The sequence below is a fragment of the Pelophylax lessonae genome (assembly GCF_965119305.1).
Source record: "Pelophylax lessonae genome assembly, chromosome: 3".
Taxonomy (NCBI): Eukaryota; Metazoa; Chordata; class Amphibia; order Anura; family Ranidae; genus Pelophylax; species Pelophylax lessonae.
The window spans coordinates 474,560,565-474,585,469 of record NC_138770.1 but is presented as its reverse complement, the minus strand read 5'-3'; the positions used below and the strand labels follow the sequence as shown (position 1 = coordinate 474,585,469).

At 47.9% G+C, this 24,905-nt stretch overlaps 1 protein-coding gene across 2 annotated transcripts in view; it reads right to left on the bottom strand.

Annotated features, from left to right (window-relative positions):
- TBCE (tubulin folding cofactor E) overlaps positions 1-24,905 on the bottom strand; it is a 750,803-nt gene that overhangs the window by 177,557 nt on the left and 548,341 nt on the right. For both annotated transcript variants that reach the window (XM_082250252.1, XM_082250253.1), the window contains one exon: positions 18,052-18,204. In XM_082250252.1, the coding sequence (XP_082106378.1) occupies positions 18,052-18,204 (153 nt within the window). The remainder of the gene's footprint in view (positions 1-18,051; positions 18,205-24,905) is intronic.

Genomic DNA, 24,905 nt, shown 5'->3' with positions numbered 1-24,905 from the left:
CTTCACAGGCATAGGGGAAACTTTTCCCTGCAAAACATAGGCCTGTTCAATGACCTGTCTGAACCAATTGGCGACGGCAGAAGCCGACGCCGCTACGCCCTTCCGAGGACCCCCGGAAGGACAAACAAGAATCCGACTTGCGAAAAGATTCAGACGATTTTAGGTAAATCCTAATCGCCCGAACAACATCCAAGGAGTGCAACTCCACCTCCTTCGGATGTTTAGACTTCGCACAAGGCAAAGGCAAGACAATGACCTCATTGAGGTGAAATTCCGAAACCCTCTTCGGAAAAAAAGAAAGGTTAGGTCGCAAGACCACCTTAACCAAGTGAGTGACCAGATACGGACATTTGCAGGACAAGCTGCCAGCTCCGACACTCTGCGAGCCGAAGGGATCGCCACCAAAAAAGGTGATCTTCTAGGACAACATAGACAACGAGATCTACCTGATCCATTCAAAAGGACCATGTTGTAACACGGACAGAACAAGATTCCAGTCCCAAGGAGGCAGAGGCACCCTCCTAGGAGGGATCAGATGCCCCTTAACAAAAAGTGCCAACCAAGGAGTTAGATGCCATAGGACGTTGAGAAAGAACGGCCATCGCAGACACCTGACCCTTGATCGTAGCCAGCGCAAACGCTGGCAACACCCTTTCGAAGGAAGGACAACACCCTAGACACCGAGTACGGGCGAGGTGAAAAACCCCCGGACTCACAACAGGCAAAATAGGCCTTCCAAGTACGGTAATAGACCTTCCCCGAGGAAAATTGCCTCGCGTCGATCAAAGTGTGAATGACCTCAGGGGAGAGACCCCTATCCCTCAGGACCTCGGTTTCAACAGCCAGGCTGACAAAACCAGCGACTGTAAAGCAGGATGGAATATCGGCCCTTGAGACCGGAGATCTTCTCGAAGAGGCAGACGCCACGGGGCGTCGATCGCCAAATGCACGAGGTCAGCGTACCAGGACCGGCGAGGCCAGTCCGGTGCCACAAGAATCACTGTGTTCTGGTTCCGAGTTCAACCTGCGAAGGAACCTGGACAGCAATTGAAAAAGGTGAAAACGCATACATCAGTCGATACTGATGCCACGGAGCTACCAACGCGTCCGCCCGAGGACCGCGCGGCCATGCCACGAACCTTTTCACCTTGCTGTTCAGACGAGACGCGAACAGGTCTACCTCCGGAAGACCCCACTTCGCGCACAATATCTGGAAGACATCCGGGTGGAGGGACCATTCCCCCCGGTCCAGGGACTGGCGGCCTCAGATAATCCGCCTGCCAGTTCTCCACCCCCGGAATGTGAACCGCCGATATCGCCGGGACGTGTGTCTCGGCCCAAGACAGAATGTCGGCCACTTCCCGAGCCGCTTGGGCTCTCTTGGTGCCCCCTTGGCGAATGACGTAAGCCACCGCCGTGGCATTGTCCGTCTGCACCCGAACCGGACAGCCCTGCAGCCTGTCCGTCCAACGTCGAAGGCAGAGATTTATCGCACGCAATTCCAGAATGTTGATCGGAAGGGAGGATTCCTCCTCCGACCAAGTTCCCTGGGCGGACAGAACGCCCAGAACACCACCCCAGCCCGACAGGCTGGCATCCATGGTGACCACCGTCCATGAGAGAGGACGAAAAGACTTGCCCCCCGACACCGCTGGGGACTGGAGCCACCACAGAAGATCCCTTCTGGTGCGATGGCCCAACGAAATCTGGATCCAGAGAGTGCGGTCGCCCGTCCCACCTGGACAGGATCTCCGCTTGGAGACCCCGCGTGTGAAACTGGTTGAAGGGAATCGCCTCGAAGGTCGAGACCATCAATCCCAGACATACCATGACGAGTGACGAGCACGGAACGTCCCTGAGGGACCTGACTTCTTCCTGAAGAGTCCTGAGTTTGTCGTCCGGTAGGACGACCTTCGCCTGGACCGAGTCCAGAATCATTCCCAGGTAGGGAAGACGAATCGACGGACACAGAGTCGACTTTGGAAAATTTATCGTCCAACCAAACTCCTGTAGAGTCAGCATCGTGATGGACAGGTCCTCCTCCAGACCCTGGCTGGTCGCAGACCGAACCAGAATATATTCCAGATACCCCAGGACAGAGATGCCCTGGGCTCTCAACAAAGCCAGAAACCGGTGCAAGCACCTTGGCGAAAACCCATGGAGCCGAGGCGAGACCAAAAAGGTAACGCCACGAATTGGTAGTGATCCTCCGCAACCGCGAATCGAAGGTACCTCTGGTAACCCTCGAAAAACGGGATGTGAAGGCACGCATCCTTCAAGTCGATGGAAGCCATGAATTCCCCCGGAACCAGGGCAGCCACCACCGACCGCAGGGATTCCATGCGGAACAAGCGAACCCGCACAAAGCGGTTCAGAGCCTGTAAGTCCAGAATTGGACGTACCCTGCCCTCCTTCCTGGGCACAGTGAACAGATTGGAAGAGAACCCCCGAAATCTGTCCCGATGAAGCACCGGAACCACCTGAGGGAAAAAATCTGCTCTCCGGCCGAGAGAGAAAACTCGATATGTAGCCAGAACGAACGATTTTCTGAACCCACCTGTCCCGAACACGGGCCAACCAGGGTTGAAGAAAAACCGAGCAAGCGTCCCCCCACCCCAGAACTGGGTGAGGGCGCCCCTTCAGGCCGCATTGTTATGGGCAGCAGGTTCGGACTGGCCGGACGTCTGCTTACCTGACCACGGCTTCTTTTGGGAGCCTAGACCTTTGAACGGCTTGCCCTTATAGTGCGCCCGAAAAGCACGAAAGGACCCCGGAGAGGGCCGAAAAGAATCATGCTTCTTACCAGGAGCCACCATAGCCTTGTGGGATTGGGGCAAGAGCGTGCTCTTACCACCCGTGATCCCCTTTATCAGTGTATCCAAGGATTCTCCAAAAGGCGAGATCCATCATAGGGCAGATTGGCTAAGGTCTTGCGCGAAGATTGGTCCACAGACCAACAGTGCAACCAAACCAGGCGGCGAAACAATACCGCCACACTGTGTACACGTGCAGCCAACGGCACTATTTCCAAGTCCGCATCACACAAATACATGACACCCTGATGGATTTGATCCACCATATCCAATGTCGCCGGTGAGGCCGATTCAGCCACCAGGACGCGTCTAAGCACCTGCGTCCAACTCGCGACAGCCTGGGCTGCCAGAAGAGAAGCAAATAGAGCTTTTAGCATAAAACTCGCAATAGAATAAGTATGACGGACAAAAGACTCCAGCCTCCTGTCCATGACATCCCGGAACACCGGGGCATCCTCTGCAGGAATCGCAGCGGACCCATTCAAAACCGCTACCGCGTGACCCACCGGAGGCGGTACACACCACCGCTCATCAGAAGCGGGCGTGAAAGGACAACGCAGCTGAACCTACTTGGCACAGCAAAAGGCTTGCGTATAGTGTGCCATTGTTCCTTAACAGCGCGCTGAAAATCATCAGTGCAGGGAAAGACCTGCGATGCCTGGCGTCTTTTCTGAGTCCCCCAAGCTGCCAGAGCAGCAGGATGACATGGTTCATCCTGCAAACGCAGCGTTTGTTCAATAGAAGCAACCAATTCATCCATGAGTGCAAGCTCTTCAGAGGAGCCAGGGAGAGAATTATCAACTTGATCCCTATGATCCCTATGAATGAGTTGTCCTATGAAGTTATTTAGTCTGGAAGCTATAATTTTGGCTAAAATTTTAATATCTAAATTTAATAAGGAAATGGGTCGATAGTTCGACCAAATCGTGTCATCAATTTGAGGCTTCGGGAGCATACAGATGATTGCTGTTAAAGTTTCCTGTTTAAAGGATTGGCCATTAAGAAGTGTATTGAAAGCATTAGCTAGGATAGGGGAAAGGGAATCTGAAAAAACCCGGTAGTATAATGCCGAAAAACCATCGGGGCCTGGTCTTTAATTTTAGTGATTTTATAACTTGGGACACTTCATCTTGATTTTTCCATAAATTCCATCTGAGACTCAGAAAGAGTCGGTAGTGATAGTTGAGCAAAAAATTCATTTGCCGCAGAAAAAACTGAATTTTTGTAAAATCTTACCGTAAAATTCCTTTTTCTGAGTCCTCCGACAGTCGCCGCCCACTCACACAGTCTTCACCAATGGGTATTGACCTTTGCTCCGCAGGAGTAGCTAGGCACAAGACTTGTTAGTAACAAAAGCTTTTAGCATAGACACACCCCTAGGGGCTGTCCCACTAGTCAATACCTCCCTGCACCAGCATTCCCAACTCAGTTTGGTAGCAGAGCAGTAAGAGTACACAAAAACCCCAAAAGAGGGGCGGGGGGCGGCGACTGTCGGAGGACTCAGAGAAAGGAATTTTACGGTAAGATTTTACAAAAATTCAGTTTTCTCTTACGTCCTCCGACAGTCGCCGCCCACTCACACAGTCTTCACTAATGGGATGTCCCAAAGCAGTGTAGACATGAGGGTGGGAGACGCAGCCGCAGAAAAGCAAAGCAGTACCCACATCAGAGAAAGGAACCTTACATACCGTAAGAGAACCAGCTGGGCAATAGGAAAAAAGGTGCTCAACAGGAGCAACAACCCAGGAAAACAAGTAACCCAGGGGTAAAACACCCCAAACAGCCAAAGACCCAAAAACAAGGGTCCCTATGGCACTGCCGCACTGAGAACTTTACTGCCAAAGGAGGCATCGGCCGATGCCTGAACGTCCACCTTATAGAACTTGGAGAAAGTGTGCACGGACGACCAAGTCGCCGCCTTACACACCTGGGCCACCGAAGCCTGATGCCAGAAAGCCCAAGACGCACTCAAAGACCTGGTAGAGTGCGCTTTCACAGGGGAAGGCGGAACCCTTTCCTTCAAAGCATAAGCCTGCACAATGGTTTGTCTGATCCATTTGGCGATGGTCGCAGCCGACGCCGCCATGCCCTTCCGAGGTCCCTCAGGAAGGACAAAGAGGGAATCCGACTTGTGAAAGGATTTAGTAGACGACAGGTAAACCCTGATCGCCCGAACATCATCCAAAGAATGTAAGGCAACCTCCTTAGGATGTTTTGGCTTCGCGCAGAGCGAAGGCAGGACAATGTCTTCATTAATGTGAAAATCAGAGATCACCTTCGGAAGAAAGGACGGGTTAGGTCGCAAGACCACCTTATCCTTGTGAAGAATCAAATAAGGAGAGCTACAGGACAAGGCCGCTAGCTCCGACACCCTGCAAGCCGAAGTGATCGCCACCAAAAAGGCAACCTTCTTAGACAGCAGAGGCAACGAGATCTCCCTGATCTTTTCAAAGGGAGCATGCTGTAAGACAGACAGAACTAAGTTCAAGTCCCACGGAGGCAAGGGCTCCCTCCGAGGAGGGGCCAAATGACGCACCCCTTGAACAAAGGTGCGAATCAAAGAATTTGACGCCACAGGGCGCTGAAACAGAACAACCAAAGCAGAAATATGGCCTTTTATCGTGGCCAGCGCCAGACGCTGATCCACACCAGTTTGGAGGAAAGCCAGCACTCTCGACACCGAGTATGAGCGAGGGGAGTACCCCCTGGACTCACACCAGGCAAAATACGCTTTCCAAGTACGATAATAAATCTTTCCCGAAGAGGCTTTTCTAGCCTTGATCAGAGTAGGAATGACCTCCGGGGAAAGACCCTTGTCCCTCAGGACCTGGCTTTCAACAGCCAGGCCGTTAAAGCCAGCGACTGTAAAGCAGGATGGAATATCGGCCCTTGAGACAAGAGGTCTTCCCGCACCGGCAGTCGCCACGGAGGCCCGACTGCCAGCTGAATGAGGACTGCGTACCAAGACCGGCAAGGCCAGTCTGGAGCCACCAGAATCACCGTGTGCGGTTCCGAGGCCAACCGGCGAAGGAACCTGGACAGGAGCTGAATCGGAGGAAAGGCATACATCAGGTGATACTGATGCAAGGGCGCCACCAACGCGTCCAAGGCGTCCGCCCGAGGATCTCGCGTCCTTGCCACGAATCTTTCCACCTTGTTGTTCAGACGAGACGCGAACAGGTCCACATCCGGGGAACCCCACTTCGCGCACAACATCTGGAACACATCCGGGTGTAAGGACCATTCCCCCTGATCCAGGGTCTGGCGGCTCAGATAATCCGCCTGCCAGTTGTCCACCCCCGGAATGTGCACTGCCGATATCGCCGGAACGTGTGTTTTGGCCCAGGACAGAATTTCTGACACTTCCCGAGCCGCTCGGGCACTCTTGGTGACCCCGTGGTGATTGATGTAGGCCACAGCGGTGGCATTGTCCGTCTGAACCCGAACCGGACGGCCCTGAAGCCGTTCCGACCACTGTAGAAGACAAAGCTTTATCGCTCTCAATTCCAGGACGTTGATTGGAAGGGAGGATTCCTACTTTGACCAAGTTCCCTGGGCGGACAGGTTGCCCAGGACCCCACCCCAGCCCGACAGGCTGGCATCCGTGGTGACCACCGTCCAGAACAACGGACGAAAAGACTTGCCCCCCGACACCGTCGGGGACTGGAGCCACCACAGAAGACTCCTTCTGGTGCGGTGGCTCAGTGAGACCCGCAGATCCAGAGACTGAGGTCGCCCGTCCCACTTGGCAAGAATCTCCGCTTGGAGATCCCGCGTGTGAAACTGGGCAAAGGGGATCGCCTCGAAAGACGAGATCAGACCCAGACACCTCATGCATGTCCTCAACGACGACGATCGGTTGTCCCTGAGGGACCTGACCTCGTCCCGAAGCTTCCCGAAGCGTCCCGAGCTTGTCCTCCGGAAGGAAGACCTTCGCCTGAACAGAGTCCAGAACCATCCCCAGATAGGGAAGGCAAACCGAAGGGCACAACGTCGATTTCGAAACGTTTATGGTCCACCCGAACTCCTGGAGCGTCTGCACCGTAGCGGACAGATCGGTCAATAGGCTCTGGCTGGCACTCGATCTTAACAGGAGATCGTCCAGATACCCCAAGACCGCAATGCCCTGGGCTCTCAACAGAGCCAGAACAGGCGCCAGGACCTTGGTAAAAACCCGCGGAGCCGAAGCGAGACCGAAAGGCAACGCCACGAACTGATAGTGGTCTTCCGCGATGGTGAATCGAAGGTACCTCTGGTGACCCTCGAAAATGGGGATGTGTAGATACGCATCCTTTAAATCGATAGAGGCCAGAAATTCCCCCGGGCTCAGGGAAGCCACCACTGAGCGCAGGGATTCCATGCGAAACTTCCAAACACGCACAAAGCGGTTCAGAGCTTTTAAGTCCAGGATCGGACGCACCTTGCCCTCCTTTCTGGGCACAGTGAACAGATTGGAGTAAAACCCCCAAAACCTGTCCCGATGAGGCACCGGGACCACCACCCCCTGGGCCCGCAATCCCGCACCGCCAGGTGCAGATCTCGCAAACGCTCCGGAGGCAGGTGAAGATTTGAGGGAAAAAATCTGCCCGCCGGCCGAGAAAGGAATTCGATCTTGTAACCCGATCGAACGATTTCCTGAACCCACCTGCCCTGGATACGGAACAGCCAAGGTTGGAGGAAACCGCGCAAACGTCCCCCCACCCCAGAAACGGGTGAGGGCGTCCCTTCAGGCGGACGCGGAGTGGGTCGCAGAACCGACTTGGCCGGACTTCTGCTTACCTGCCCACGGCTTCTTTTGGGTGCCCTGGCCTTTGAAGGGCTTGCCCTTAGACTGTGACCGAAAGGCACGAAAGGACCCTTGAGAGGGCCTAAAGGAGGAGTTCCGCTTGCCACGAAAGGACTTTCGGATTCTGGGGTAAGAGAGTGCTCTTACCCCCAGTAACTCCTTTCACCAGAGTATCCAAAGCCTCGCCGAAAAGGTGAGAACCCGCGTAGGGAAAATCCGCTACCGTCTTGCGAGAAGATTGGTCGGCCGACCAACTTTTCAGCCAGATCAGTCGACGGTTAAGCACCACGACACTAGACAGGCGTTGTTAGGATTGAGTTCCCCTGCTGGTGACACTGTGTTGCCCTGGGCTGAATGCTGCACTTCCATTGTCCACCAGCAGGTGTCTCCCAGAAGCCAGCAGGCTTCTATGATCACCCAAACTGTGTTCAGCTGCCAGGTGGCTATTTAAGGCTGCTCCTCCCTTTCCCAGGCGCGTCACTATTTTGAATGCCTCCTTGCTGCCTGAACCAGTTGTCTGTGATCCTGATCCATCCCCTGATCTATCCTGTACCCCTTGCTCCTGCTCTCTGCCTAGTATCCAGTCTAGTCTGCCCTCTTCCTTGCTTCCCTGTTACCCTTGTCTCTTATATTGTATATATTTGTAGATAGTTGGTTCTTTAGTTATTGTGTCTTTGGGGTTGGTTTTTGTTTGCTGGTATTTGCTTTGTTCACTGTTGCTGTGTATGTTTGTTTTGTGGTTCACTATAATAAATCTCACTTTAAGGCTATCTATATTATTGTTTTGATGTGTAGCTACATGTGTCTGGTCTCCCTAGTTGCTGCTGAACCCTGACATAATAGTGACGCCCACTACGACCAGATCAGCTACACTTTGGAGCTGGAAGCCAGTTGCTTTTGACTTTATCTTCCTTTTGTCAAGATGCTTAGAGTGCAGGTTATTAGTCGTGTGCATGCAGCAGAAGATAAAGCTTTTTGTCGTTCATTGTTGCAGGCTTTGAGTCTCACTGAGGAGGCAAGCACACTAATGGCTCAGGTGTGTGCTGCATTTATCCTAGAGCCAGAGTTAGAGCTCAGAGCCCCACCCCCTCGAGGAGGTCAGTGTGTGAAGAGGAGTTGTGTGAGGTGGTGTTGTGCACCATGGTGTCCAGGTCGGGGCAGAGCAAGGCCAGAGCCTGCCAGAGAGTCCACGAGGGACAAGAGCAGCTGGGAAGCTGTAAGGAAGATGCAAAGCTGAGGTGCAGCATCTGTGCATAAATCCTGGGATGTGTTTGACGGTCAGAAGGACCACAAATGTATTGAAGTTCAGGAGAGACCCTAAACAGGTACTTGGAGTGGTAAAGCTCCCACAAGAGGGCCAGGAGGCTGAATGTTATATTTTGCCATGATAGTGAGAACCCCCTGTGTGGGAGGCCGGGAGAAAGGGAAAGGAAAGACAGGTGCTGGTGGTAGGGGACTCAATTATTAGAAGGACAGACAGTGTAATCTGTGACAAAGACCGTGTGCGCCGAACAGTCTGTTGTTTGCCGGGCGCTCGGGTTCAGGACATCGCGGATCGGGTGGACAGATTATTGGGTGGGGCTGGGGAAGACCCAGCTGTCATGGTACACATGGGTACCAATGACATAGGCAGAGGAAGATGGAGAGTCCTAAATTATTTCAGGGACTTAGGCGCTAAGTTGAGGAGTAGGACCTCCAAGGTAGTATTTTCCGAAATACTACCTGTACCTCAAGCCACACCAGAGAGGCAGCGGGAGATTAGGGAAGTTAACAAGTGGCTGAGGAGCTGGTGTAGTAAGGAGGGTTTCAGGTTCCTGGAGAACTGGGCCGACTTCTCAGTCGGCCACCGGCTCTTTGGTAGGGACAGATTGCACCAAAATGGGGAGGGTGCAGCCGTACTGGGTGAGAAGATGGCCAAAAAGTTAGAGGGGCTTCTAAACTAGGCGATGGGGGGGAGGGTACAGATGTAGAATTAGCCAGTGGAAATCAAGTTTCAGAGGGCAGTAATGGGGGCATTAGTGGTAGGGTGTTCGGAGCTGCTATACCCAGGTTGGGTATGGGGAAAAATCAAGAGAGCAGCCTAAAAACATCAAATGAGGATATATGTAACCGGTCAAAATTAAGAGGTTTGTATACCAATGCCAGAAGCCTGGCCAACAAGATGGGAGAGCTGGAGCTACTGATGTTTGAGGAGGACTTAGATTTTGTGGGGATAACAGAGACTTGGTTTGACAGCTCTCATGACTGGATGGCGACCATTCAGGGGTATTCCCTTTATCGCAGAGATAGAGAAGGTAAAAAAGGGGGAGGGGTATGTCTGTATACTAAGAGCAGTGTACAGGTAAATATGAGGGATGATATTAATAATGGAGCTAAGGACGAGGCAGAATCCCTATGGGTACAGCTTCAAAGGGAAGGCACGGTAGGGAAGGTAATATTGGGCGTATGCTATAGGCCCCCCAACCAGAGGGAGGAGGGGGAGGCGGACCTCATTTTACAGATAGGATTGGCAGCAAGGATGGGAAATGTCATTATAATGGGGGACTTTAATTATCCTGATATAGACTGGGCAGAAGGAACCGCACACTCAGCCAAGGCTAGGCAGTTCCTAAATGTTTTGCAGGACAATTTCATGGGTCAGATGGTGAATGCACCGACAAGAAACAATGCTGTACTTGACCTACTGATTACCAACAATACAGACCTGCTCACAGATATAGAAATACGGGGCAACTTAGGAAACAGTGACCATAGGTCAATAAGTTTCAGTATTAACTACAGTAATAGGAAGCACAAGGGTAATATAAGAACACTGAATTTCAAAAGAGCCAATTTCCCAAAACGGCGCTCGCTGCTAGAAAATATCAATTGGGATAGAACCCTGGGAACAAAGAACACGGAGGAAAAATGGGAGTGCTTCAAGAGCATACTTAACAAGGGGATTGGCCAGTGCATTCCAAAGGGAAATAAATTTAAAAGAGCAAAACTAAACCCTGGGTGGCTAAACTCCAACATAAAAATGCATATTAGTGCTAAAGAAAAGGCCTTCAAAAAATACAAGTCTGAGGGGTCATTGGCAGCATTTAAGCATCACAAAGAGTGTAATAAGAAATGTAAAAACGAAATCAGGGCGGCTAAAATAGAACACGAGAGACATATAGCGGAGGAGAGTAAAAAGAACCCCAAGAAGTTCTTTAAGTATATAAACAGTAAGGAAGCGAGGCCAGAACACACTGGCCCCATAAAAGATGACAAAGGAAATATGGCCACTGAGGACAGAGAAAAGGTGGAAGTGTTAAATAATTTCTTCTCTTCAGTCTTCACAAAAGAATCGGGGGGCTACACGAACCTAGCTTGTAAGGCCGAACTAAACAACACACCTCAGGAAATACCACCATGGCTAACAGAAGATAGACTTAGAACTAAACTAGAGAAACATAAATAAATCACCGGGACCGGATGGCTTGCACCCGAGGGTTCTTAAAGAGCTCAGCCAGGTGATTGTCAGACCATTATTCTTGATCTTTAAGGATAGTTTACAGATGGGTATGGTGCCAGCTGATTGGAAAAAAGCCAACGTGGTACCAATATTTAAAAAGGGGGCGAGATGTATCCCGGGTAACTATAGGCCGGTCGGCCTAACATCTGTAGTCTGCAAGATTTTGGAGGGGATGTTAAGGGACCACATACAAGACTTTAGTAATGAAAACTGTATTATTAGTAGTAATCAGCATGGATTCATGAAAAATCTTTCTTGTCAAACCAATCTATTAACCTTCTACGATGAAGTGAGCTGCCAACTAGATAAAGGTAAGCCTGTGGATGTGGTGTATCTGGACTTTGCAAAGGCCTTTGACACCGTTCCCCACAAACGCTTACTGTACAAACTAAGGAAGGTAGGTATGGACCATAAGGGGAGTACCTGGATAGAGAACTGGCTCCAGGGGAGAGTCCAGAGGGTGATGATTAATGGGGAGTACTCGGATTGGGCGGGTGTGGAAAGTGGGGTCCCCCAGGGTTCTGTACTGGGACCAATCCTGTTTAATTTATTCATAAATGATCTAGAGGAGGGGATATCTAGTACAATCTCAGTATTTGCGGATGATACTAAACTAAGCTTGCCAATATCTTCTATGCAGGATGTGGAAACCTTACAAGCGGACCTGAACAAAATAACGGGGTGGGCAACTACATGGCAGATGAGGTTTTATGTTGAAAAATGTAAAGTAATGCACTTGGGGGCCAGAAACCAGAAAGCAAGCTACTCACTAGGAGGGGAACCTCTGGGTGAGTCTAGGATGGAAAAAGACTTGGGGGTACTGGTAGACAACAGGCTTGGCAGTGGCATGCAATGCCAAGCCGCTGCAAGCAAAGCCAACAGAATACTGGGATGTATAAAAAAGGGGATTCACTCCAGAAATAAAGAGATTATTCTCCCGCTCTACAAGACTCTGGTCCGGCCACATCTGGAGTATGCTGTCCAGTTCTGGGCACCGGTCCTCAGGAAGGATGTGCTGGAATTGGAAAGAGTCCAGAGAAGGGCAACAAAAATAATTAGGGGAATGGAAGACATCAGCTATGAGGAAAGACTACAAGCACTGAACCTATTCTCTCTGGAGAAGAGACGCTTGAGAGGGGATATGATATCAATGTACAAATACTGTACTGGCGACCCTAGCATAAGGAACAAACTATTCAGAGAAAGGAGATACAATAAGACACGTGGCCACTCACTAAAACTAGAGGAAAGGCGGTTTAACCTTAAAATGCGTAAGGGGTTCTTCACTGTAAGAGCGGTAAGGATGTGGAATTCTCTTCCACAAGCAGTCGTATCAGCAGGGAGCATTGATAGTTTCAAAAAACTATTAGATGGGCACCTTAGAGACCACAACATACAGGGGTATACAATGTACGGTTAAAAGCAAACACACACACACATCATAGGTTGAACTGGATGGACTGATGTCTTTTTTCAACCTCACTAACTATGTAACTATAAACCTGTGTGAAATTTTGATGTTCATTTCAATATGAACAATAATGGCCTTTTCATAGAAATTAATAGGGATTCTATTGCATCCTATGGGATATCCACTTGGATTTAATGTGAATAAGCCAATTGTCGATCATATCTGCTGGTCCCATAAACTGTACATTTTTTACTTTTTTATATAAAGTTTTAAATTTTTTCACCTCTACTTTTTTCATCCTCGTCTAGGGTGTCTTGCCACAATCTGCCTCCTGGTATATCTATTCCACACATTCTTCAACACAGTGGCGTCACTAGGGTTGGTGTCACCTGGTGCGGTAAAACATGGTGTCACCCCCCCTATATTCGGGCCGGGCAGAAGCTCAGCGTTGGGAGTTTTTTGTAGCAGGTTGCGACGGTCAATAAGGCCTAGAGGATAGCAGGTTAGGCACTTCCTAATGGCTCAGTCCCTAGGAGCAGTAACGGATAATGGCTGACAGGCCATCCTGCCAGACCCAGCAAAAATGCAGCAGTGATCCCTCTGGTTAGACGTTCGCTCCCTCTGGGTTGACCAGGCTGACTTTGGTCAGTAGTGTAGCCCGTCTGTACCCTAGCAATGACAAAGTCTTTCTCTCTCTGGTGGTGCTGGGCAGCAGCATGGCCCTCTCTCTGGTGGTGCTGGGCAGTGTGGCTCTCTCTGACTTCCCCCAGCACAGTCCTCTCTTTATGGTGTAGCACTCACTCCCTAAGCTTTTTCCCAGGTTCCCAGTCCTCAATCTCTCCCCCTAGCAGAGTGCATGCTGGGGGCTGTGGTCTGCTCCCTGTGGACTACAAATGGGGCCACCAATCTTCCGGGACTACATGTCCCATGATGCCCCCTAGTCTCTTCTGATTGGCCCTGCGCGGTGGCCAATGGGAAGGGAAAAAGACTGGGCAGTAAGCTGGGCGGCAAGCAGTAGAGAGCCGCTCTCTCTTCTCCTGCACTGCTGACAGGAGAAAAGAGGGGGGGAAGTGGGGGAAGATAAACTGACAGCCCGCAGCTCGCTACCTGTTCTCTGGTGGACTGAGCAAGGATAAGAGCCTGCTGTCACCGCTTAATCATACCTCCCAACTTTTGAACTTTAGAATGAGGGATACTGGAGGAGTGAAAAGACCTGCGGCATGCTAGGTCGCTGTAAATTGTGGGAGGAGCTTAAGGGATATGTTTAAACAAAACCCAGGCCCAGGTACCTATAAAATCTGCTTTGATTGTTTTGTCTGAGCCTACATTAAAGAATAAATTCAATAAAATAGTCAGGGACTGCATAGCAACCAGCAACTGTTGAAACAATGAAGACTTTGGTGAGAAGTATATAATGTACAGTATTGTGCATACAGTGCAGGAGTGTGTAAAGCAGAGCACAGGGGTTGGGGAGTGCTGCAGCCAGTGACGGGTTTAGGATACATAGTGCAGGCTGCAGGGGTCCAGGGTGTGTAATGCAATGGGTTCAAAATTTAGATGAATGTAATGCACAGAGGGCTGTAGCCAGTGCCAGGTTTAGGAGTACATGATACACAAGAGAGCATGGTCCAGGAGTACATAATGCACAGAACGCAGGACCCAGGAGTGTGTAATGAAAAAAAAAAATCAGGAGTACAAAACAAAAAGAGTGCTAGAGACAGGGGTGTGTAACTCAGTGTAGGGGTAAGGAAAGGGCAAAATTCCTCCCACATACAAGAGATGGTCAGAGACTACAGACATGATAAAGGAGATGATCAGAGACTGTGGAAATAATACAGGAGATGGTCAGAGACTGCAGAAATAATACAGTAGGTGGTCAGAGACTGCAGACATGATACAAGAGATGATCAGAGACTACAGACATGATACAAGATATGGTTAGAGACTGCAGACATGATACAGCATATGGTCAGAGACTGCAGACATGATACAAGAGATGGTCAGAGACTGCAGACATGATACAGGAGATGGTGAGAAACTGCAGACATGGTACAAGAGACTGTGGACATGATACAAGAGACTGTCAGAGACTGTGGACATGATACAAGAGACTGTCAGAGACTGCAGACATGATACAAGAGACTGTCAGAGACTGCAGACATGATACAAGAGATGGTCAGAGACTGCAGACATGATACAGGAGATGGTCAGAGACTGCAGACATTGTACAAGAGACTGTGGACATGATACAAGAGACTGTCAGAGACTGTGGACATGATACAAGAGACTGTCAGAGACTGAGGACATGATACAAGAGACTGTGGACATAATACAAGAGACTTTCAGAGACTGCGGATATGATACAAGAGACTTTCAGAGACTGAGGACATAATACAAGAGACTTTCAGAGACTGCGGACATTATACAAGAGACTTTTAGAAACTGCGGACAGTATACAGGAGATGGTCAGACTGCAGACATTATACAGGAGATGGTCAGACTGCAGACATTATACAGGATATGGTCAGACACTGCAGACATTATACATGAGATGGTCAGACACTGCAGACATAGTACAGGAGATGGTCAGAGACTGTGGAAATACAGAAGATGGTCAGAGACTGTGGAAATAATACAGGAGATGATCAGAGACTGCGGACATAGTACAGGGGTTGTCCGAGACGGCGGAGATAGTACAGGGGTTGTCCGAGACTGCGGAGATAGTACAGGGGTTGTCCGAGACTGCGGACATAGTACAGTACAGACCGCCTAATGAAGGAGCACGGATGCTCCGAAAGCTAGCAACGCCCATCTTTCCCTCCACCTCACAGGAAGTGATGTCGGGCTGACAGGAAGTAGGAAGTGGAGCCCCATTGAGAGTCCTCCACCACCACAGCACCATCAGACAGGCTGCCAGACAACAGCCTCCACGCACCACCGGCACCCTGCACCCCTCCTTTCTGCAACGGTATCCAGGACAAAAAGATGGATGATCCCATTTACCTACCGAACCGGCCTTTACTTACCTAAGAGTAAGTCACTATGTGTTTTTTTTATTAATAAACCTTATGCTTCACTAAGCTGGCGCTGCTTTCTTTTTGTTTTTTGACATAGTACAGGGGTTGTCCGAGACTGCGGACATAGTACAGGGGTTGTCCGAGACTGCGGACATAGTACAGGGGTGGTCGGAGACTGCGGACATAGTACAGGGGTGGTCGGAGACTGCGGACATAGTACAGGGGTGGTCGGAGACTGCGGACATAGTACAGGGGTGGTCGGAGACTGCGGACATAGTATAGGGGTGGTCGGTAGACTGCGGACATAGTACGGGGGTTGTCGGAGACTGCGGACATAGTACAGGGGTTGAAAAAAGTCTGGTGCTCTAAATTGTTACCATCATGAACAAGTGTTATGTGATACCAAAACTTGACCTTATTAAACAGTTGTGATGATTACAAAAAATAAAATACAGAGTGAATACATATTCCTTGAAAGAATATTACTTAAAACAAAATTATGCAATTGTCACACAGAATAAAAAGTCCAACTGTGAAAAGTGACGACAATCGAGATACAAATGGGATGTGAAGGTTTCCCACCACCTCACAGATTTGCTTCTTACCAGAATTGGGTTGGTAAAGGGCAGAGAGCAGAAAAATCGGTCCAAATGCAGGGGGTGGGAATGCCACTTACCTCTCTGCACATGGACAGGATTAAGATATGATGGTCAACTTCCAACTACCTACACTTCTCATTGTCTCCTATGTATCAGATCTCCGTCTACCACTGGTATTTGACATTTCCAGGTAATTCAAATACCGACTTCCCCACCAGGCGAAGTGGCTCCTCCCACTGATCCTACATCAAGAAGTAAAAGGACCTCGGATTGAGCTATATGCCAGGAGCGCCAGGAGTCCCTCTTTACATATGACCTCCAGAGAGTCTGCATAGTAACCGATAGCCTGAAATAATTGGGATCTGGTAAGCAGCCCTTTTATATATAGGTGTGGGTCTCAGCACAGCACTCCCTCTTGGTTTCATCACAGAGGTTCCCCTTTGGACCGATTTTTCTGCTATCTGCCCTTTACCAACCCAATTCTGGTAAGAAGCAAATCTGTGAGGTGGTGGGAAACCTTCACATCCCATTTGTATCACGATTGTCGTCACTTCTGAATACCAGTTCACCACTATTTCACGTCCCAACATTCAGCACCTGTGGACTTTAATTGGACTTTATTTTGGGATTTATTGCACTTTTCACATTTGGACTTTTTATTCTGTGTGACAATTACATAATTTTGTTTTAAGTAATATTCTTTCAAGGAATATTTATTCACTCTGTATTTTATTTTTTGTAGTCATCACAATTGTTTAATAAGGTCAAGTTTTGGTATCACATAACACTTGTTCATGATGGTAACAATTTAGCGCACCAGACTTTTTTCATCACTATTTATTCCTATTGGATCTTTGGTTCTTTTGGTCACATACATTTATCAGCGCACTTTTTCACATACATTATAGTACAGGGAATAATGGAGACTGGGAGCATGCTTCTGTAGTATACAAGAGACTGGAGACAGTACATGGCATATTACAGCAGCACTCTCCTAAAACATTAAATACTTTAAAAGTTAAAAAGAACATGAACGATCCCTTCCAGTGATAATGTGCCAGCACTGCAGTGCAAGGGTTACCTGCAATTTACCTTGTCCTAGCTTCTTCTATCCTGGCTGACAGAGAATGCCATTCAGCAGCGTGGTGTGCCTCCTCCTCCTCCTCTCTGTACAGGAAGTAAACATTACGGAGGAGGGGCGGCTTCAGTGTAGTGTACTCCGTAGTCCGTACATACACTACAGTGAGAAGTGAAGACTGGAGGCAGCTGGGGAGACATCCCGGGCCGGTGTCACCCCTCTGGCAGGTGTCACCCGGTGCGGACCGCACCCCCATAGTGACGCCACTGCTTCAACAGTATACATTTGGGAAAATCCTGGGAACAAGAAGGATCCTAAATTCTGCATCTTTTTGCAAAATATGGGCTCTTCTTCATTTCCAGGATCTCACAGAGAGGTTGGGATGCCATCCTTGACTAGGCACTGTGGGCTTCTTTCTCCTTACGTGTTTTTCCTTTTACACCTCAATTTAGGCTTTTGGCATAGGGTTGAGAACCCTGAATAAACAGGTTGACCTTGTATTAATTCAAAGTTCACGTAGTTGGGGACATATACAGTAAAAACTCCATGTTCTTACACTCTTTTGAGATTTTATTTCCTCCAACACTGATGCACTGATCAGAAGAGATGATTAAATATTTTGCTAAATATTTACATGGCAGCATAATGGAAGCATGCCTATACCATACAGTACATGCATACTTCTACTCTGCTATCAAGTAAATAATTAGCTAAATAACTAAATAATCTTCTATGCTCACCATTTTGCATTTTTTTAAATCCTCAATTGTTTTGAAATATATAAATCTATGTAAATGTGTAGAAAGTTTCTGCGTGCACCCATGATCCACAATTATAACATAACATACCTCTGTCTTGTTCAAATACTTTAGATTTGCTATTTTTGCAATTATAAGCTGTCGGACAGTTTCAGGGTTCTTCTCACTTTCCATCAATGGGTTGTTCTGGCAATTAAGAGACTGCAAGCTCTTCAGTTTATTCAACTCATTAATAAATGACCACTGTAAAGAAAGCAAAATACATTTGTGATCTAAAAAAAAAAGTAAGGAATAACAGTACATACAATTTAAAGAGGAAAAAAAACAAAAATCAATTTCGAATTTCCCTTTAGATTCTCTTACTTATACTGTACTTGTATTTTAGATATTGAAGTAAAAAGTAGATGTAAATCCTAACTCCATGTATGTGCTAAAGCACTGTACGGTATATAATGAACTAGAAGAAAAAAAAAAAAAAAAAAAAAAAGCTTTTCCACTTTCTGTATAAATGAATGCACTTCATTGATAGCTGCACTGCATTTCTCAGGGAGGGTTTCTGAATGATAACAACATTGGACCATGCATGTGTAATGTTTATTTGTTTATTACAGGTACTTATACATCACTGTCAAATTATGCAGTGCTTTATATATATATATATATATATATATATATATATATATATATATTGTACATTCACATCAGTCCCTGCCCCCAAGGAGCTTACAATATAAGGTACCTAATGCACATTCATACATACAAGGGCCAAATTATGCAGGATCCAATTAACCTACCAGCATGTTTTTGGAGTGTGGGAGGAAACCCATGCAAGCAAAGGGAGAACATGCAAACTCCAGGCAGGTAGTATTGTGGCTAGGATTCAAACCATTGACCCTAGTGCTGCTAGGCAGAAGTACCTGAACCTTTATGGTATTATCAGATATTGTAAATACAAAATATATTCCAGTAGCGCAAACAAGAATGATAAGCTCACTCCCCAATCACAATCACTGAAAACTTGATAAAATCCAGTTTAAACTGTATAAAATTAAATAAAATGTAGTCCCAACATGGATCAGTCCACCAAAGCAGCGTAGGAAAACATATGACAAATAACGATACTCCACACTGATGTATCCCTTGGGAAGTTCTAATGGTGCAGATATATAGGATCACCTTGACCACCACCACTGTGCTCTGAAGGGGGGAAGGTAATGCACACTCACCGACTTCACTGGCCCAGTGATTCTCACCACTGAGCAAACAAGCCAAGATACAGCCACATCCGCTTAGGACTCCAGAATGAGACCAATAAGACCAATGACAGGCTCAGCTGCAACCACTTAGGATTCTGGGATAGGACCGATAATAGGCTCAGTCAAGTGCAAGTGACATGTAAAGGAAGGAATAGAGCTCCACTAGTGTGATAACGTATAACATTCACTTTATTCCAAAAATCAAAAATACATCACACTCACATTGCATCAGTTGGATAATCGCATGTCTGGAGGTGTATACCCATCGGGACCCGTATCCTGACTCCACGCCACGGATCGCGCCTTCCGGGTGCTCACACTCCTCGTAAACTTCGACTAGGTTACGCCGCCTGGCCACGCCCCGACGCGTTTCGTACTTCCGACTTCCTCACGGGGCGTGGCCGCGGCGGTATGGCAGCAAACTAAATACCTACGACTCTCCGCCCATCCGGGCGGGGCCGCGGTGTACGCAATTTGTCAACGGCTAAGCATTTCCTGTTCCGGACGGACACCAACAGACGCGGTTGCCAAGCAACCCGTGGATTTTGGCCAAATATTCCTCACGCCCGCTCCCAGTACCACATTAAGGAGACTACAATGCGCCTCACATAGCTCATCGGCTATCAAACTAGGGAACATGGTTAACACGGGCAATAAGGCGCCTCACTGTGAACAGGGGGAATGTGTAACGCCATGAACTGTACTGCACTCCATAATTCCTAGTGACACCATATAGTGAATTATAGTAAATGCACACATCCTACAACAATAATATTAACACCACTGTTGTCATTGTACATCAATACAACAAGGAACACTAGTACAATTTAAAATTGAAAGGTGTTAAAATTGTACAAATATAACATATACTGGGGTATCGTATATAATATCTTCTCTAAAATATATATGAATAAATATATGAATAAATATATGAAATAAGAGATCATCAATAACAGTTCAGGAAATGTTTAAAATATTCCAAAATTCTGACATATAGCTCCTAAAACCAATGAAAAAAAAGATACCTAATTAAAAATCAAAAACTGATTAAAAATCACTAATAAAACAATTTAAGTCCAATTCTATATTTAAGCCATTGTTTTATTAGTGATTTTTAATCAGTTTTTGATTTTTAATTAGGTATCTTTTTTTCATTGGTTTTAGGAGCTATATGTCAGAATTTTGGAATATTTTAAACATTTTCTGAACTGTTATTGATGATCTCTTATTTCATATATTTTATTCATATATTTATTCATATATATTTTAGAGAAGATATTATATATGATACACCAGTATATGTTATATTTGTACAATTTTAACACCTTTCAATTTTAAATTGTACTAGTGTTCCTTGTTGTATTGATGTACAATGACAACAGTGGTGTTAATATTATTGTTGTAGGATGTGTGCATTTACTATAATTCACTATATGGTGTCACTAGGAATTATGGAGTGCAGTACAGTTCATGGCGTTACACATTCCCCCTGTTCACAGTGAGGCGCCTTATTGCCCGTGTTAACCATGTTCCCTAGTTTGATAGCCGATGAGCTATGTGAGGCGCATTGTAGTCTCCTTAATGTGGTACTGGGAGCGGGGCGTGAGGAATATTTGGCCAAAATCCACGGGAGTCGTGGTTGCTTGGCAACCGCGTCTGTTGGTGTCTGTCCGGAACAGGAAATGCTTAGCCATTGACAAATTGCGTACACCGCGGCCCCGCCCGGATGGGCGGAGAGTCGTAGGTAGTTTGCTGCCATACCGCCGCGGCCACGCCCCCGTGAGGAAGTACGAAAAGCGTCGGGGCGTGGCCAGGCGGCGTAACCTAGTCGAAGTGTACGAGGAGTGTGAGCACCCGGAAGGCGCGATCCGCGGCGTGGAGTCAGGATACGGGTCCCGATGGGTATACACCTCCAGACATGCGATTATCCAACTGATGCAATGTGAGTGTGATGTATTTTTGGAATAAAGTGAGTGTTATACGTTATCACACTAGTGGAGCTCTATTCCTTCCTTTACATGTCACTTGCACTTGACTGAGCCTATTATCGGTCCTATCCCGGAATCCTAAGTGGTTGCAGCTGAGCCTGTCATTGGTCTTATTGGTCTCATTCTGGAGTCCTAAGCGGATGTGGCTGTATCTTGGCTTGTTTGCTCAGTGGTGAGAATCACTGGGCCAGTGAAGTCGGTGAGTGTGCATTACCTTCCCCCCTTCAGAGCACAGTGGTGGTGGTCAAGGTGATCGTATATATCTGCACCATTAGAACTTCCCAAGGGATACATCAGTGTGGAGTATCGTTATTTGTCATATGTTTTCCTACGCTGCTTTGGTGGACTGATCCATGTTGGGACTACATTTTATTTAATTTTATACAGTTTAAAGTGGATTTTATCAAGTTTTCAGTGATTGTGATTGGGGAGTGAGCTTATCATTCTTGTTTGCGCTACTGGAATATATTTTGTATTTACATACTGTTTGTATTTACGCATATTCTCCTTATTCATGCAATTTTATTAAGTAGCAGCATTTGTTATCACACCAAATTAGAGGTAGTTATCCTCACTAAGCGCTTGGTTGCTTGCAAATAAGTGTTGGCTCCGTGTTTTGTGTAAGCAGTATATACATATTATCAGATATTATTTTAATTAAAGTTGCAGATTTTAAAATACTGAAGATTACTTTTGAAATTACAATAACAAGAAAAGGCTTCAATCTGAGCGGAACTTTCAGACCTATACTGATATTGTAGATAGGAGCAAGGCCTGGATGTCTGTTGTGAAATGATCCTTCGATACCAATACTCTTGAGGCTGCTTATAAGTGTTCTCCTGTGGTCGTACTGGGTCTCTGCCTGGATTTTGTATGCTAACTCATATAGTGACAGTTGCTTCCGAAACTGAAGCCAACAGGGAGACGTTTTGCACATTTGGTGGTCTTGCCCATGACTGGTGGGATTTTGGTCCTTTGGTCTGTTACAGACCCTATAACACCTGACAGTCCACAAGGATGCCAAGCTGGCTTTATTGCATTGCCCCATATCTGGCCTTTTTGCCCACCAACAGAAATTGGCCTCCTACTTTTTTTTTTCCATTTCAGCCAAGCGGCCATTGCTCAGGCCTGGAGGACCCCAATGTGTGGCTAAAAAGCTGGTCTGCGGATCAGGCTTCTAAAAAGGCTCTACAGATCTCCCCTTTAGGGGGGACCGCCTATTTGGGTCTTTGTTGGAATCCACTAAGGGAAAGTCACCGCGTAATAGGCGGGGCTCTTATTTTTCAGAACACAGGCGGCCACTTCGTGCCTTCGGCATGCCGGAGAGAGGACCTAAGCCATTTAGGTCATCTGGGGGTTCCAAGAAGACATGGTCAGGTAAGCCGAGAACAGGGCCCTCCAGATCTGCAGGCAAATCTCCATCTGCATGAAGGGACGCCCTCACCCGTCTCTGAGGTGGGGGGGGGGGCCGCCTGTTTCCTGTCTGGAACCATGGACCTCTTTGATTCAGGACAAAATGGGCCCATTAACTGCTCAGATCGGGTTACCAGATTGAATTCAAGTCCAGACCGTCGGACAGATTCTTCCCGTCCAATCTACCCCTATCTTCAGATCGGTTAGGGGATCTAGGAGAGGCGGTACAAGATCTGTTGTCGCGAAGGGTGGTTATGCCGATTCTCGGGAACGCTTTCAAGGGTTTTAATCTAACCTGTTTATTGTTCCCAGAAAAGAAGGGAAAGTGCATCCAATTCTGGACCTCAAGGCTCTGAATCGCCTTTGTGCAATTACAAAAATCTGCTCTGGTCTCATCTGCAAAACTGGATTATCTGGGTCTGACTCTGGACTCAGATTCGGTTAGGGTGTTTCTTCCCCCGGGAGAGCTACATAAGTAGCAGAAGGCGATTCGCCTACTGTTCTTCAGCAACCTGTCCACTCTGCGGGCTTGCATGCGAGTCTTAGGTCTGATGGTGTCGACCTTCGAGGTGGTTCAGTTTGCTCAGTTCCACATGAGACGCTTACAAAGGGAAATTCACGTCAAGTGGAACAAAGATCCAAAATCCTTGGACACTATGATTCGGTTGAGTCGCAGCACAAGGAGTGCTCTTCTGTGGTGGCTTCACTCGTTGGCCCTACGCCAGGGCAAATCCTTCCTTCCATTGTATTGGACCGTGGTAACCCTGGATGCCAGTCTGTTCGGCTGGGGAGGAGTGCTTGGGAAGCCTGTGTGTCTGGGGGTCCTGGACCATGGGGGAGTTTAGACTGCCGATCGATATTCTAGAACTCAGAGCGATAAAGCTTTGCCTGAGTCACTGGACAAATCGTCTGCAGGGTTGTCCAGTTTGGCTGCAATCGGACAAAGCTACGGCTGTGGCTTTCGTCAATCATCAAGGGGGCACCAAGAGTGTCCTGGCGGCCCTGGGAGGTGGCCAAGATCCTGAAATGGGAAGAAAACTTTGTTCCAGCCCTTTCCACTGTACATATCCCAGGAGTGGAGAACTGGCAGGCGGATTACCAGAGTCCAAAACAAATGGTTACTGCCCACACCTGTAACTAGTCTCTGCAGTAAGGAGCATTGGAAGGGCAACGCATGTTACAAGACATAAAACTATTCCAAGCTCTCCTTACCAACCAATCTGTGACCAACTAAATTGACCTATCTAACAGCATGCGTTAAAAACCACACATCTGCAAATACAGGCGTAAGCCACAGAGCCCCGACAAGGCACCCCATTTTCTGTGGTCCTAAACCTAAATTCTGTGAGTCTCCAACAATGGAAGCACATGCATTTAAATGGACAGGTGTAGGGCAGATATACCTGAAGGGTATAGGGCACAGGGGCACACTGAACACCCAGCCTATAGCACCATGGCAGCAAAGGTGTCAGTACGTTGCCTGGCCAATATAATCCATAGCACAAACAAATAGTTACTACCCACAAACGTAACTGGTCTCTGCAGTAGGGAGCATTGGAAGGGCAACGCATGTATGAGTCGTCAGGTCGTTGGATCAGGGGGAATGGTCCCTGCACCCGGAGGTGTTTCACCTGCTATGTGTCCGGTGGGGGACACCCGACGTCGACCGGTTAGCCTCTCAACTCAACAAGAAGGTACAGAGGTTTGTAGCCAGGTCTCAGGATCCTCTGGCCGACGCCACAGACGCTCTGGTGGCTTCTTGGGGTCAGTATCAGCTGATTTATGTGCTCCCTCCGCTGAAGCTCCTCCTGAGGATTCTGCGCAGAATAGAGGTGGAAGGGATTCTGGTGGCCCCAGACTGGCCTCGCTGGTTTTGGTACAGATCTGGTAAAGTTGGTCACCGATGCTCCTTGGAAACTTCTTCTCAGGGAAGATCTGCTGTCTCAAGGGCCAATCTTCCATCCTGCTTTACATTCACTGGCTTTAACGGCGTTGGCTATTAAAAGCCAGGTGTTGAAGGACAGGGGTCTTTCTGACTCAGTGATTCCTACACTGTTGAAGGCTAGAAAATCTACCTCCAGGAAGATCTATCATGGTACATCTCATGGTGTGAATCGCAGAAGGTGCATCGTCGCTTTTTTCCGGTGACTAGGATTTTGTCCTTTCTCCAAAGAGGGGTTGAACAGCAGATGGCCTTGGGTACTGTCTGTTTTTCGAAAACTTCCCTTTGAGAACATACGGAAGATTCCTCTGCTTACACTGTTACAGAAAGTAGCCTTTTTGGTGG